This window comes from Cervus canadensis, chromosome 27 (assembly GCF_019320065.1).
Source record: "Cervus canadensis isolate Bull #8, Minnesota chromosome 27, ASM1932006v1, whole genome shotgun sequence".
Taxonomy (NCBI): domain Eukaryota; kingdom Metazoa; phylum Chordata; class Mammalia; order Artiodactyla; family Cervidae; genus Cervus; species Cervus canadensis.
In genome coordinates this window covers 40716540-40731481 of record NC_057412.1, presented here as the reverse complement: position 1 = coordinate 40731481, position 14942 = coordinate 40716540, and the positions used below count along the sequence as shown (strand labels likewise).

At 42.1% G+C, this 14942-nt stretch overlaps 2 protein-coding genes across 2 annotated transcripts in view; one reads left to right on the top strand and one right to left on the bottom strand.

Annotated features, from left to right (window-relative positions):
- The window catches only part of LOC122428951 (transmembrane protein 45A-like), a 60818-nt gene extending 58658 nt beyond the window's left edge, over nucleotides 1-2160 (bottom strand). Inside the window, exon 1 of the mRNA XM_043449113.1 lies at nucleotides 2014-2160. Within this exon, the coding sequence (XP_043305048.1) occupies nucleotides 2014-2032 (19 nt within the window). The 5' untranslated portion in view covers nucleotides 2033-2160. The remainder of the gene's footprint in view (nucleotides 1-2013) is intronic.
- Nucleotides 2161-4786: 2626 nt separating this feature from the next.
- LOC122428673 (mitochondrial inner membrane protease subunit 2-like) lies at nucleotides 4787-6606 on the top strand. Its single transcript, XM_043448689.1, has 2 exons — nucleotides 4787-5108; nucleotides 6600-6606. The coding sequence occupies exons 1-2, from the start codon at nucleotides 4861-4863 to the stop codon at nucleotides 6604-6606; spliced, it is 255 nt and encodes an 84-aa protein (XP_043304624.1). The 5' UTR covers nucleotides 4787-4860.
- Nucleotides 6607-14942: the final 8336 nt, after the last annotated feature.

Here is a 14942-nt window from a genome sequence, read left to right as displayed (position 1 = left end):
CTCTCACTCCTCCTTCTTTCCTGCTTTCTCTTGTCTCACAGGTCCTTAAAATTAGCAGGTCCTCTGGCTCAGTTTTTAGAACTGTTTTCTACCTGCCCTCAGCACTGGGGGATCTCATTCTGCTTCACAGCTTTAATTACTACATCACGTGTCCACAACTCCTAGGTTTGTATCTTGAGACCAGCCTTCACTGCTTAGCTCTCGACTCCCATATCCAGCTTCCCACTCAGTATCTCCACTCAGATGTCTGACTTACACCTCAAATCCCAAACCATCCAGAACAGATCTCCTAACATCCTGGACGAGATCTGCTCCAGTTTTTCCCACTCAATGACAACATCATCTTTCTGGTTACTCGCCCCCTCCCTAAAATGTAGAGTCATCCTTCACTCCTCTCTTTCTCTCACTACTCACATCTAACCCACTAGAAACTCCTGTCGGCTCTATCTCCAAAATATTCCCTGGGGCTGTCCACTCTTCACCCCTTCCCTGTAACCACTTTTATACAGGTCTGTGTTATTACAATGGTCGAAGTAGACTCTGCTTCCACCTCTGCCCTTCACGTTGTTCTCAACAGAGGAGCCGGGGTTCCTCTATTGAAGTGTAAGTTGCACCCAAGATTTCATAAGAACCTTCGTAGCCCCAAGTGATTTAGCCCTTGTCACTTTCCCAGCCTTCTCTCGTCTTCCCCTCCATCAGCCACACCAGCCTCCCTGTTTCTCCTTGCACACCAGGCTTGGCTCCACCTTCCAGCCTTTGCACTTGCTGCTTCTCCTGCTTGAAATGCTCTTCCCCTTTTCTCCTCCTTAGCCTTTGCTCAAAAACTTTCTCAGGGAGGCCTTCCCGGATCACCCTATTGAAAAACTGCAGAGTGCCTCAAACCCCATCCCCTTTTCTTGCTTTCCTTTCCCCGTAATAATTCCCCACCTAACACACTATGGACTTTGCTGATTTATTTGGTTGATTGCACAACGGCTCACTGGAATAAATGCTTCAGGAATGCAGGATTTTTTTCCCTGTTTTTCTTCACTTAATCTCTGGCTCTTAGAACTGTGCTTGGCATACACGGATTCAGTACACAAATGTTGGATTGATAAATGGATGAATGGATAGATGGATGAGTGGACAGATGGATGGATAAATAAATGGATGGATGGATGGCTGACAGGCTGGCTAGCTGGATGGTGGATAAATGGAAAGAGTGGACAGCAGAACCTATGCTTTAGTTGCCACATTCTGAAAGATCTCAGAAGGGAAAAATGCTACAAACCAAGTGAAGTAGAATTCAACATTTGAGACACATTCCTTCCCACATTTACTCTGCCTATCTAACTGAGATGCTAGATTCTAACATAAAATGAAATGAAACGTCCATATAATCATTAAATTAGACTAGTCTTAACTTTGTCTTAATCAGCCACAACCTACAATAAGTAGGCTGTGGAAACACCACTAACGGAGTTGAGACTGGCAGGACATGACTCCAGTGCTAGGGAAGCGGAGCTAGAGAAAGAGTTGATAAACTAGAGGTAACCGTTGCTGAGTTTCTACCAGGAGACAGCTGCCACACTAGGCTCTTTGCTGGCATTATTTCATTAAATCCATACCACTCTGAAAGTTCAGGAAGATTAAGTTATTTGCACAATGTCACACATACACAGAAGAGTCAACCTAGGTCAGTGTGCATGAAAAGTTCTTGCTCTTTCACACTAAAGACTTCTCTAGAAATGGTGAACTACTTTTGACCATTTCAAACCAGTTCTCCCTTCTAATCATGCATCATCCATGGTCTGAGTAATACCTTAGATTGGAGGCAGAAGAGTTAAGGAGTAAGAAGTTAAAACAAAGCCTTCAAGTTTCAGTTAATGCCGACAATTTGCCAACAGAATAAAAAAAAATCAATAGACTGTAACCTGCCACCTTTCAGTCAGTTTTATACACATACACACATCCAGGTGCACACCAAACCCAATGAGTAGGAAGAAACAATATTAAAATATACCACACTCTTACCTTTGCCCGCATTCCCCATAGCTCATGAGTACGGAGACGTGCTTCTTAGTAGCTGACAATCCTGGCAGATGCTGCTCTAATGCTCAAGAAAGACAAGCATCTTTCACCAGCACCAGCCTTGGAACAGCTCCAGAGAAATCCTTTTTCTTCCTCCCACTCACACATTTCTCTCTGGGCATGGCATACATTGCCAGTGGCCTCCACCTCCACCCAACCTACAGACGCCTGGCCCATAACACCCTGTAATTAATGTCATCAGACGAGCCAGACCGAGTGTCACTCCACTACGCACGCTCTCTGCTCAGCAGAAGACACTGTCCTGCAATCAGGGAGGCACGCCCCGGCCACGGTCAGCAGGTCCTTCCCCAGGTCCCGAGAAGGACTGACAGCCTTTCATGCCCACTCTCACCAAGGCTGCCTCCTGACTAATCATTTCTATGAAACTGCTCAGTCGTCCAGCTTAGGTGGCCAGTGTGTAAGCACAGGAAGAGTGGAGGCTTCCACGCAGATAAGGCCCACCCATGACCCTGCTTCTCTCTCCTGGGCCAGTCCACCAAGCCAGGCTACTCACACCCATTCCACCCAAGGGGAACAGACAAAAGCCACAGAGTACACCCCTCACCTGTGCACAGCCTATGAAGATTAAGCAAACTCAGGAAAGAATATTCACAATCATTGCGGCTGGTTTTGGTATTTGGACCCAGTAGCCAATAAGAATATTTCTTAGATCTTGCTTAAAAAATAAGACACACCAAACTGTGTGTAAAATGCACCCATGAAATTGAGGTTGTTCTAGATAAATGCCATAAAACAAAGTAAACCAAGAAGATGTAGAAAATTCATCTTTTCAAACGATGTTGCCAAGACCTAAATCATTCTACTAACTAGAGTTCCCGAATCAGTACGAAAATAGTTCTAAAAGGGGAAAAGAGACCTCCGAGAACTTCCTCTTAAAGGTTAAATATGCTATCAGTTAAGATCAAGGGAAGGAAAAAGTGAAAGTAGTGACAGATTTTCTCTTCTCGGGCTTCAAAATCACTGTGGATGATGACTGCAGCCATGAAATTAGAAGACGCTTGCTCCTTGGAAGAAAAGCTATGACAAACATAGACAGCATATTAAAAAGCAAAGACATTACTTGGCTGATAAAGGTCTGTATAGTCAAATCTATGGTATTTCCAGTAGTCATGTACAGATGTGAGACTTGGACCATAAAGAAGGCTGAGGGCTAAAGAATTAATGCTTCTGAAGTGTGGTCCTGGAGAAGACTCTTGAGAGTCCCTTGGACAGCAAGGAGATCAAACCAGTTAATTCTAAAGGAGATCAACCCTGAATACCCATTGGAAGGACTGATGCTGAAGCTCAAGCTCCAATACTTTGCCCACCTGACGCAAGAAGCCAACTCACTGGAAAAGATTCCGATGCTGGGGAAGATTGAGGACAAGAGGAGAAGAGGGCAGTAGAGGATGAGATGGTTGGATGGCATCACCGACTCAATGGACATGAACTTGGGCAAACTACGGGAAATAGTGAGGGACAGGGAGGTCTGGCGTGCTATCGTCCACAGGGTCACAAAGAGTCAGACACGACTTAGTGACTGAACAACAACAACAGAGATCAAGGAATGGGTAGCAGTTTCATTAGGTGCGTATCTGGATACATAAACTCGGAGGAAGGTGACAACAGAGGTTCTTGATTTTTTTTCCTCACTCTTGTTACACTTGCGTGACCTTGGATGCATAGAAGCAGAACCAGCTTCAAGATTTGTATGTCCAAGAACAAAAATGAAAACGTGGGTCCCTTGTTTATAAATTGTTGGGATGTTGACAACAGTAACCGCAGAGCATTAAAATAAGACTGAGGCTCTCCCATCTAAAACTGGACATGGTACAACTATACAAGTTGCACAAACATGAAGCTGGCCCTGAAGATAAAGCATTTCTCTTCTGGTTGTTGAACAACCTGCCTGGAAACTACAGTGTTAATAAATGCTCCTGGGCACCATCCATCCTGGGTAGAGTGCCTGAAAGCTCAGTGTCCCTATGAAGCATCACTCCACGCTGGTATCACTTGGAGAGAAGAGTAATTTCTGCCATCTGACAAAATCCTGAACTGGACTTCCACAAACATGGCTGTTCCACTGGAGATTCAAAAGCTTTCTGCCCCCTGAGACTAAATAGACATTTCTCCAAAGAAGACATACAGATGGCCAATGGGCACAGGAAAGCATGCGTGACATCACTAATTATTAGAGAAATACCAATCAAAAACACAGTGAAGTACCACCTCATACTGATCAGAATTTCCATCATTAAAAAGTCTAGAAACAAGAAAAGCTGGAGAGGATGTAGTGAAAAGGGAACTCTCCTATATTGTTGATGGGAATTTAAATTGGTGCAGCCACTGTGGAGAATGGTATGGCGGTTCCTTGAAAAATTAAAACAGAATTACCACAAGATCCTGCAATCCCAGTCCTGGGCATTATACAGAGAAAACTATCATTTGAACAGATACATGCCTCCTAGTGTTCACAGCAGCATTATTTACAATAGCTCAGACATGCAAACAACTGAAACGTCCCTCAACAAATGAATGGATAAAGAAGATACGGTGTATATATGCAATGGAATACTACTCAGCCATAAAAAAATGAAATAATGCCATTTGCAGCAACATGTGGACCTAGGGATTATCACACTAAAGGAAATAAGGCCGCTGGTGGAGGGCGGGACTGGCGGGGAGGTCCCTTGGGCCGAGCCGCGCAGCGGGGTTTTAGCCAAATTGGGCAAGAGCACAAACAAAATAACCACTTACCCTTTCTCACCAAGGAAGAGCGGGAGAAAGGGCATGGCGCAGTCCCAAGGCTGGCTGAGAAGGTACTTCAAGGCCTTTTGCAAAGGCTTCTTTGTGGCGGTACCTGAGGCAGCGACTTTCTTGGATCGAGTTGCCTGCGTGGCAAGAGTGGAAGGAGTATGGCTGCAGCCTTCTTTGAATCCTGGGGGGAGCCAGTCGTCTGATGTGGTGCTTTTGAATCATTGGAAAGTGAGGAATTTTGAAGTACAACGTGGTGACATTGCGTCATTAGTATGTAGCCTGCCAGGCTCCTCTGTCCATGGAATTCTCAAGGCAAAAATACTGGAGTGGGTTGCCATTTCCTTCTCCAGGGGATCTTCCCGACCCAAGTACTGAACCCGCTTCTCTTAGGTCTCCTGCATTGGCAGAATCCTGCCTATAAGAATGCTTTATTGATAACATTTAAGCATAAAAATCATAGAAAAAGCAAGAGAGTTCCAGCAAAACATCTACTTCTGCTTTTTTGACTATGCCAAAGCCTTTATTGACTACACCAAATCCTTTGATTGTGTGGATCACAATAAACTGTGGAAAATTCTTAGAGCAATGGGAGTACCAGACCACCTGACCTGCCTCCTGACAAGTCTGTATGCAGATCAAGAAGCAACAGTTACATCTGTACATGGAACAATAGACTGGTTCCAAATCAGGAAAGGCATACGTTGAGGCTGTATATTGTCACCCTGCTTATTTAACTTATATGCAGAATACATCATTCAAAATGTTAGGCTGGATAGAGCACAAACTGGAATCAAGATTGCTGGGAGAAATATCAGTAACCTGATATGCAAATGACACCACCCTTATGGCAGAAAGTGAAGAACTAAAGAGCCTCTTGATGAAAGTGAAAGGGGAGAGTGAAGAAGTTGGCTTAAAACTCAACATTCAGAAAACTAAGACCATGGCATCTGGTTCCATCACTTCATGGCAAAGAGATGGGGAAACAATGGAAACAGTGACAGACTTTATTTTTGAGGGCTCCAAAATCACTGCAGATGGTGACTGCAGCCATAAAATTAAAAGATGCTTGCTCCTTGGAAGAAAAGCTATGACCAACCTAGAGAGCATATTAAAAAGCAGAGACATTACTTTGCCAACCAAGGTCTGTCTAGTCAAATCTATGGTTTTTCCAGTAGTTGTAAAGGAATGTGAGAGTTGGACTATAAAGAAAGCTGAGCACAGAAGAATTGATGCCTTTGAACTGTGGTGCTGGAGAAGACTCTTGAGAGTCCCTGCAAGGGACTGCAAGAAGACTGAAGGAGACTGCAAGGAGATCCAGCCAGTCCATCCTAAAGGAGATCAGTCCTGGGTGTTCATTGGAAGGACTGAAGCTGAAGCTGAAGTTCCAATACTGTGGCCACCTAATGTGAAGAACTGACTCATTTGAAGAGACCAATGCTGGGAAAGATTGAAGGTGGGAGGAGAAGGGGACGACAGAGGATGAGATGGTTGGATGGCATCACCGACTCAATGGATGTGAGTCTGAGCAAGCTCTGGGAGATGGTGATGGACAGGGGAGCCTGGTGTGCTGCAGTCAATGGGGTCACAAAGAGTCGGACATGACTGAGTGACTGAACTGAACTGAAACATAAAGAGATCTAAGATGACAAGCATGCATAGTCATGATCAGATGTGTGTTATGTGCTTGAAGTATGAAAAGTGATGTATTCCTGACTTAAGCAGTTATGAGAACAGTCTTATTGAAGGTCTCTACCCAGTTTTTGTCTCTTTAGATATTGACTTTATAGACACATATATGCCTGGAACTCCTTTCTACCACTGTCCTTTGGGACTGCCAAAGGAAATTGTTGGTAGAAAACAGTTTTGTTCAGAACAGGTTTCTATGATGTGTGTTTTCTCTTGGGTGCTTAAAAAAAGAAAGAAAGAAAGAAAGAAACTGGCTCTTAAGGTAAGCCTAAAAGAAAAATAAATAGACGAATAAATGAAATAAATCAGAAAGAGACAAGTACCATATGATATTACTTATATGTATAATCCAAAATATGGCACAAATGAACTTATTTACAAAACAGAAACAGTCTCAGAGAAATAAAAAACAAACATAGATACCAAAGGAAAAGGGAAGGGAGGGTTAAATTAGGAGTTTTGGATTAGTGGATACAAAGTACTATATCTAAAATAAATAAACAACAAGATCCTACTGTATAGTTGTGTGTATATATATATATATATATAAAACTGAATCACTTTGTTGTACACCACAGATCAACACAACATTGTAAATCAACTGCACTTCAAATTTAAAAGAAAATAAGCTTTCTTTATTGCCAGGAGAAATATCAAGAACCTCAGATATGCAGATGATACCACTCGATAGACAGAAAGTGAAGAACTAAAGAACTTGATGAGGGTGAAAGAGGAGAGTGAAAAGGCTGGCTTAAAATTCAACATTAAAAAAATTAAGAGCATGGCATCCAGTCCCATCACCTCACAGCAAATAGAAGGGGGAAAGTGGAAGCAGTGGCAGATTTTATTTTCCTGGGCTCCAAAATCATTATGGATGGTAACCACAGCCATGAAATTAAAAGACACTTGCTCTTTGGAAGGAAAGCTATGACAAACCTAGACAGTGTATAAATAAAAAAAAAAAAAAAAAAGAGGAAACATCATTTTGCCGACAAAGATTTGTATAGCCAAAGCTATGGTTTTTCCAGTAGTCATGTATGGATGTGAGAGCTGGACAACTAAAAAAGGCTGAGCGCCGAAGAACTGATACTTTCAAATCGTGGTGCTGGAGAAGACTCTTGAGAGTCCTTTGGACAGCAAGGAGATCAAACCAGTCAATCCTAAAGGAAATGAACCCTGAATATTCATTGGAAGGCCTGATGATGAAGCTGAAGCTCCAATACTTTGGCCAAATGATGTGAAGAGCTGACTCATTGAAAAAGACCTTGATGTTGGGAAAGACTGAAGGCAAGAGGAGAAGGGGACAACAGAGGATGACATTTTTAGGTGGCATCACTGACTCATTGAACTTGCATTTGAGCAAACTCAGGGAGGTCATGATGGACAGGGAAGCCTGGCATGCTGCAGTTCATGGAGTTGCAAAGAGTTGGACACAACTTACCAACTGTTGTACTTAGGTTTACAAGAGGTCAAATAAGACCTTATTCTATCTGTTACAAATTTGTCAACAAGAAAAGTAACAAACTTTAAGAAAACTAAGATTTGTCCTTTCAATAAAGGGAAGTATGAAGAATAAATAAAAATACAGAAATGAGCACAAAATTCTTTTTTTCAAGATCCACTTTTCACAAAACTTTCTGTCGCATTCACTTAATTTATTCTAGCATAATTTAAACTTTTTAAGTTGTAGAATATCTGGAGAGCTCCTAAAACACATAATTATATCTAAACATTCACCCAAAACTCTTAACCCATTTTCGCTTTTTTCCCTCAAAAATTTCTTCACATCAAGTTACTTTCCTTGCCGACAAATTTGCAACCGATGTAAAATCTTATTTAGGTTATATTAAATGTAATGAAAGCATTTTGCTTAATATTATATTTAATGTTGATGACTCAAGACATGTCTATATTAATTAGATCAATAAACTTAAACATCAATTCAGTTCAGTTGCTCACTCAATCTGACTCTTTGTAACCCTGTGGATGGCAGCATACCAGGCTTTCCTGTCCTTCACCATCTCCCGGAGCTTGAAACTCATGTCCATCAAGTCAGTGATGCCATCCAATCATCTCATCCTCTGTCCTCCCCTTCTCCTCCTGCCTTCAATCTTTCCCAGCATCACCGTCTTTTCCAATGAGTCAGTTCCTCACATCAGGTGGCCAAAGTATTGGAGCTTCAGCTTCAACATCAGTCCTTCCAATGAATATTCATGATTGATTTCCTTTAAGATTGACTGGTTTGATCTCCTTGCAGTCCAAGGGACTCTCAAGAGTCTTCTCCAGCACCACAATTTGAAAGCATCAATTCTTTGGTGCTCAGCCTTCTTTATGGTTCAACTCTCACATCCATACATGACTACTGGAAAAACCATAGCTTACCAGGTACTAATTTAATATTGACAATTTCACAGTTCACATGAACCTGAAATTCAATTAACTTAATTTCATTTGAACTTAGAATTGTTTGGTTTGTAAGCGTTAACTTTTATTTAAGCCAATAATAATTGCCAGTTGCTTAGAAACCTCTGGAGAAACCTGGAGAATCCCAGGGACAGAAACCCGAGTAAAAAAAAAAAAAAAACTGGCTTAAGGAGCTTCATTTGTGATCTTTGCTTCAGCTCAATGGGTCTTACAGATGCTAATAATAACATTAGGATAATTAAAAGTTAACAGAAAAAGTTTGTAAGGAAAGTCTAGGTATTATCTCCAACAAGGAAAATTTTTCAAGAAATTTTCTCAATGAATAAAGAAATCTTCAGATAGTTATTTAAAATGGGAAAATTAAAATGGACATTTATGTGATTAAAACAAGATTTGATATTAGTACACACATAAGAAATTAAATGGGCCAAAAGGGACCCCCTGTGCTGTGCTGAGTCACTCAGTCGTGTCCAATTCTTTGCGACCCCATGGACTGTAGCCCACCAGGCTCCTCTGTCTGTGGGGGTTCTCCAGGCAAGGATACTGAAGTGGGTTGCTATGCCCTTCTCCAGGGGATCTTCCCAACCCAGGTATCGAACCCAGGTCTCCCACATTGCAGGTGGATTCTTTACCATCTAAGCCTCTAGGGAAGCCCTAAGAAAGTGGAGGAGGACACAATCTAAATTTGGAACGTTTACTCTCAAAAATAGTATGGCAAAAGCCACATTTTCAAAAAATGCAAATGAGCAAAATACAGAACAACCCAAGAAGATCGGATAGAACATTTACATCTCAAAGATATAGAGAAATGCAAGTGTTTGCCTAGAACTCCTCTGTTTGAAGTCTGAAAAGACATTTTTACTAAGCTAGCTCATAATCTTAATGTAACTTAACTACATACGCAATGAAAGAGCCCCTCAATTTTTAATTTCCAATTAAGTGAATACTTATAGGTTTTGTACATATATTAACCCAGCTTGGGTGTTGGCAATCTGTTGTTCCTTTTTCTTTTATTTTGAAAACTTTATTTCCCATTTTGAAGTCAATGTTCCAAGATAAAATTGCTAGTGACAATCATGTGATGGGCCAGTGTGTGCTGCTTTGGAGCTTAACTTCTATGGTTTTGCTCCAGAGTTGTTTTAGCCCCCTCCTATCTGTCTTAGGTCTCCCAGTGGAGTATAAGACTTCCCCAGGTGCTCAGATCATGGAATGGCCAAATATTGTGCATGTCCATGGTTGAGCACTTTGTTAATTACATGAGTGGGTTTCCCTTTAGGGACAGCCTCACAGCGTGAGGTCTTGCCTCTACCTTGAATTTCCTAAAAGTTTCTCAGTTGCCTGAGGAAGCTGTTGCTGGTGAGGAGGATAGAGTCCCTTCTTCAGAGCTCAAAACCACTCATAAGATTTCTGTTTTATTTTGACACATTCTACTAAGGCAACCAATTCAAGAAAACACCATGGGCCAGTTTGCTCCCTAATAACTTGGTCCCACCTTGGTCAGTGTTTAACTGAGTAAAGTCTTCCCAGTCTCTAAATCGAGGCTAACAACCACTCAGTGTCCAAACTGAGACTTTGCAGTGCCTTGCACACTGAGGATCACCTACTCAAGGAAAATCTTCCCAGTGCCTTTTTACACTGAGGGTACCCACTCAGTACCTAAACTAAGCAAAATCTTCCTAGTCCTACAACTGAGGATAACCCGCTCAGTGACTAAACTGAACAACCCAGGTACCTCTTCTTGAAACCAAGTTTCAAGGATAACCTCTTTTCCCACCAAGTAAATCTTAGGATCATCAACCAAAACGGGAGACCTGAGAACCAGGAGAGACTCTTTCAAATCCGTCTGGACTCCCTGAGGAGGCAGATAGGCATGAAGGGCCTCTGCTGATACCAAGGCTCCAGGTTTTCCCACAGCTCGGGTGGAGGGGAGAAATCTACTCTGGTCCCTTCATGGTCACCATAACTGCCGACTTGAGAAACAGTCACAACCTAAAAGTTGAGAGTTGTTTTATTTGGTGGGAGTTTTTAGGACTTCAAGCCCAGGAGACAGCATCTCAAGTGACCCAGAAAGAACTGTTCTGAGGAGGCAGGGGGAGGAGTCAGGCTATATAAAAGCTTGCAACAAAGGGCAGGTAAAAGAATTTTTGTGAATTAAAGAAAATCAGATATCTCAAGTTAAGGAATTTAGCACTTTTCTATATATGAGAAGATGCAAGAGTCAGGGCTCACTGAAAGCATTCCTTTCATATGCATCTCAGCTATCTAGGGCCAATATATTGTGTTTTTCACATTCTGAGTTCCTCAGGGCTCACCATAGGGAGTGGCTGCAGTCTAATGGCTGCTGATCACAGGGATTCTTCTCCTTCCTGAGTATCCTGGAGGGCTGGAATCACTGAAGACTGAGACATCTTTGTTTATTGACATGGCAGGAAATATTCCAATTCTCAATAGAGATGACCACAAAACTAAACTAAATTAAAATGTTAGCAAAGAAAAGGAAATGAGGTCTATGCATTTTGTGGCAGCAGGCAGTATTTTTCTCTCCCTAATGAAGAGAAGGTTCATGAGAACAGCAAAAACAGACAGGGTAGAGATCACAGTGGGGAAAATAGGACATCTAGCACATACCCAAAACTTACTCAACTTGGTCTTACTCAACATTATTTGTCCCACTTTGCCAGTTTCAAATCAGACAGCAGCTAGGCTTTTGGTTGTTTGGATCCCAAGAAAGTTCAACTGTGTGTTGGATAGGATCTGGCCCCATCTCACATTGGAGGGGGAAAGTTTTAAACTTGGATTTCTCGTTGCTTCTCTGGGAGAATGAAAGTAATAAGTTACAGTACACATGCTTCTCTCTTGTGGAGCCCAGGCTCCAGGGTGCATGGGTTCAGTAGTAGTGGCGCATGGGCTTCGCTGACCCTCAGCATGTGGAATCTTCCCTGGTCAGGGATCAAACCCGTATCCGCAGCTCTGTCAGGTGGATTCTTAACCACTGGACAACCAGGGAATTCCTGCACGCTCATATTCTTAAAGCTTATCATTGCTTTTAGGGAGCCCAGCACTAAGGCAGTATCTCCTGCCATCAGCCCCAGCCTACAGTGGATGGCCACCACTTCTCCAAGACCCACTCCCTTACTAGTGCATTTCTCATTATCTTAATGAATAGAGTATCCTCTGCCTCCTCTTAGATAACATGATAATGGATGTGTTCTCTGGTCTTATAAAATGAGACCACTTATAAAACAAGACCACTTAATAAATCCACTTTAATATTCTCAAGTTTCGGGGCCCTCTGGTGCCTTCTGCAGTGCTCTGCCAAGGCAGTTCTATTTTGTTACCTTTATCATGCCCAGGCTTTGAAGAGTCATGCCTAGTGGCTTCTAAGACAGGCTCCAGGTATCCTTGCCAGGTCATTAAATTCTGAGTCACATAAGTTCCCATGTGAATAAACTTTCCCTATCTGACCAATACCCATCTACTCCAAAGTTGACACATATTCTCCTGGTTCCTGTTGGTTAATATTAGCTGGGTCCCCCAATTTTGGGGGGAGGCAAGGTATTTCATCTTGGTGACAGAAGTGTATTTCTCTCCTAGGCTGTTGGTGTACAGCCAGTGAGGTATAGTGGTGCAAATCCTGAGAAGGCTGATCATTCTGTGAAGCAGCCACCTCGGGGAGTCTTTCATGGTCTCAGGCGAAGAGAGGCAATTTTACTCTAACAAAGAAAAGGCAACTGCTTCTGCCAATTCTAAGGGTTTAGAAAAAGAAATCGGGGAGGTCCAAATTCTGGGACCTATCCGCTCAAATACCTTCACTGCAGATCTGAGACCCACTTCTTGGTCAAGGCTCTGACTTCACCATAAGAGACACATCAAGGCTACTTTGCAGCTCTGCAGTTTTCAGTCAGATTTTGGGTTTGAGTTTTATCACCATTTTCTGATCCTTGCAAGTGATGGAGGTCTCTATGAACACTGCTGTTGAGGCCCTCGGTTTTCATAGCTTGGACTGAATTTCTAGTTGTCTGAACTGAGCCTGTCATTCTCTTCAAGGTTTTTGAGGCAATTAACATATGCCATCTCTTCTCCTAATACTGTTCAAGTGCTGGCTCTATTGCATAGTCTGTTTCCTCTTCCACTTATACCTCATCTTGTTGCATGAAAGAGGAGACTCTAAGTAATGTGATGTGAGAACATGCCAGAGATCCTGCTCCTTTTCCACAGCAATGGAATCCTTGCTGACATCTCACCAGTAAGTGATCTGATTCTAGAGTTTCATCCCAACTATTGGCTTTTCACTAATGTTTCCAGGAACATGTCTTACTTTATGTCCTTCTCCACAGTCAAAGGATTTAGTATAGTTAATGAAACAGAAGTAGATGTTTTTCTGGAACCCCCTTGCTTTCTCCATGATCCAATGAATGTTGGCAATTTGATCTTTGGTTCCTCTGCCTTTTCTAAATACAGCTTGTACATCTGAAAGTTCTTAGTTCACATACTGCTGAAGCCTAGCTTGAAGGATTTTGAGCATTACTTTGCTAGCATGTGAAATGAGCACAATTGAATGGTAGTTGGAACATCCTTTGGAATTGCCTTTCTTTGGGATTGGAATGAAAACTGACCTTTTCCAGACCTGTGGCCACTGCTGAGTTTTCCAAATTTGTTGACATATTGAGTGCAGAACTTTAAGAGCATCATCTTTTAGGATTTGAAATAACTCAGCTGGAATTTTGTCAGTTCCACTAGCTTTGTTCAAAGTAATGCTTCCTAAGGCCCACTCGACTGCACACTCCAAGATGTCTGGTTCTAGGTGAGTGACCACACCATCGTGGTTGTACAGATCATTATGACCTTTTTTTCATATATATAGTTCTGTGTATTCTTGCCACCTCTTCTTAATCTCTTCCGCTTCTGCTGGGTCCTTACTGCTTCTGTCCTTTATCATGCACATCCTTGCATGAACTATTCCCTTAATAGCTCCAATTTTCTTGAAGAAATCTCTAGTTTTTCCCATTCGATTGTTTTCCTCGATTGTTTTGCAATGTTCATTTAAGAAGGCCTTCTTATTGCTCCTTGCTGTTCTCTGTAAGTGTGCACTTAGTTGGGTATCTCTCTCTTTCTCCCTTGCCTTTTACTTCTCTTCTTTCCTCAGCTGTTTGTAAGGCCTCCTCAGACAACCATTTTGGGTTCTTGCATTTCCTTTAGTATGGTTTTGGTCACCGCCTCCTGTACGATGTTATGAACCTCCATCTATAGTTCTTCTGGCACTCCGTCTACCAGATCTAACCCCCTGAATCTATTCATCACCTTCACTGGATAATCATAAGGGATTTGATTTAGTCACACCTGAATGGCCTAGTGGATTTCCCTACTTTCTTCAAGTCTGAATTTTGCAATAAGGAGTTCATGATCTGAGCCACAGCCAGCTCCAGGTCCTGTTTTTTGCTGACCTGTGCTTCTCCATCTTTGACTGAAAAGAACATAATCAATCTGATTTCAGTATTGACTGACTGGTGACGTCCACATGTAGAGTTGTCTCTTGTGTTGTTGGAAGTGCGTGTTTGCTATGATTGATGTGTTCTCTTGGCAAAATTCTGTTAACCTTTGCCCTGCATCATTGTGTACTCCAAGACCAAATGGAGTACTCCAATGGTCATCTGTTATTCCAGCTAAATTTTGACTTCCTACTTTTGCATTCCAATCCCCTATGATGAAAAGGACATCTTTTTTGGTGTTAGTTCTAGAAGGTGTTGAAGGTCTTCATAAAACTGATCAACTTTAGTTTCTTCAGCCTCAGTGGTTGGGACATAGACTTGGATTACTGTGATGTTGAAGGCTTTGCCTTGAAAATGAACTGAGATCACTCTATCGTTTTTTGAGGTTGCACCCAAGTACTGTATTTTGGACTCTTGTTGACTATGAGGGCTACTCCATTTCTTCTAAGGGATTCTTGTCCACAATAGTAGATATAATGGTCATCTGAATTAAATTTGCCCATCCTCATCCATTTT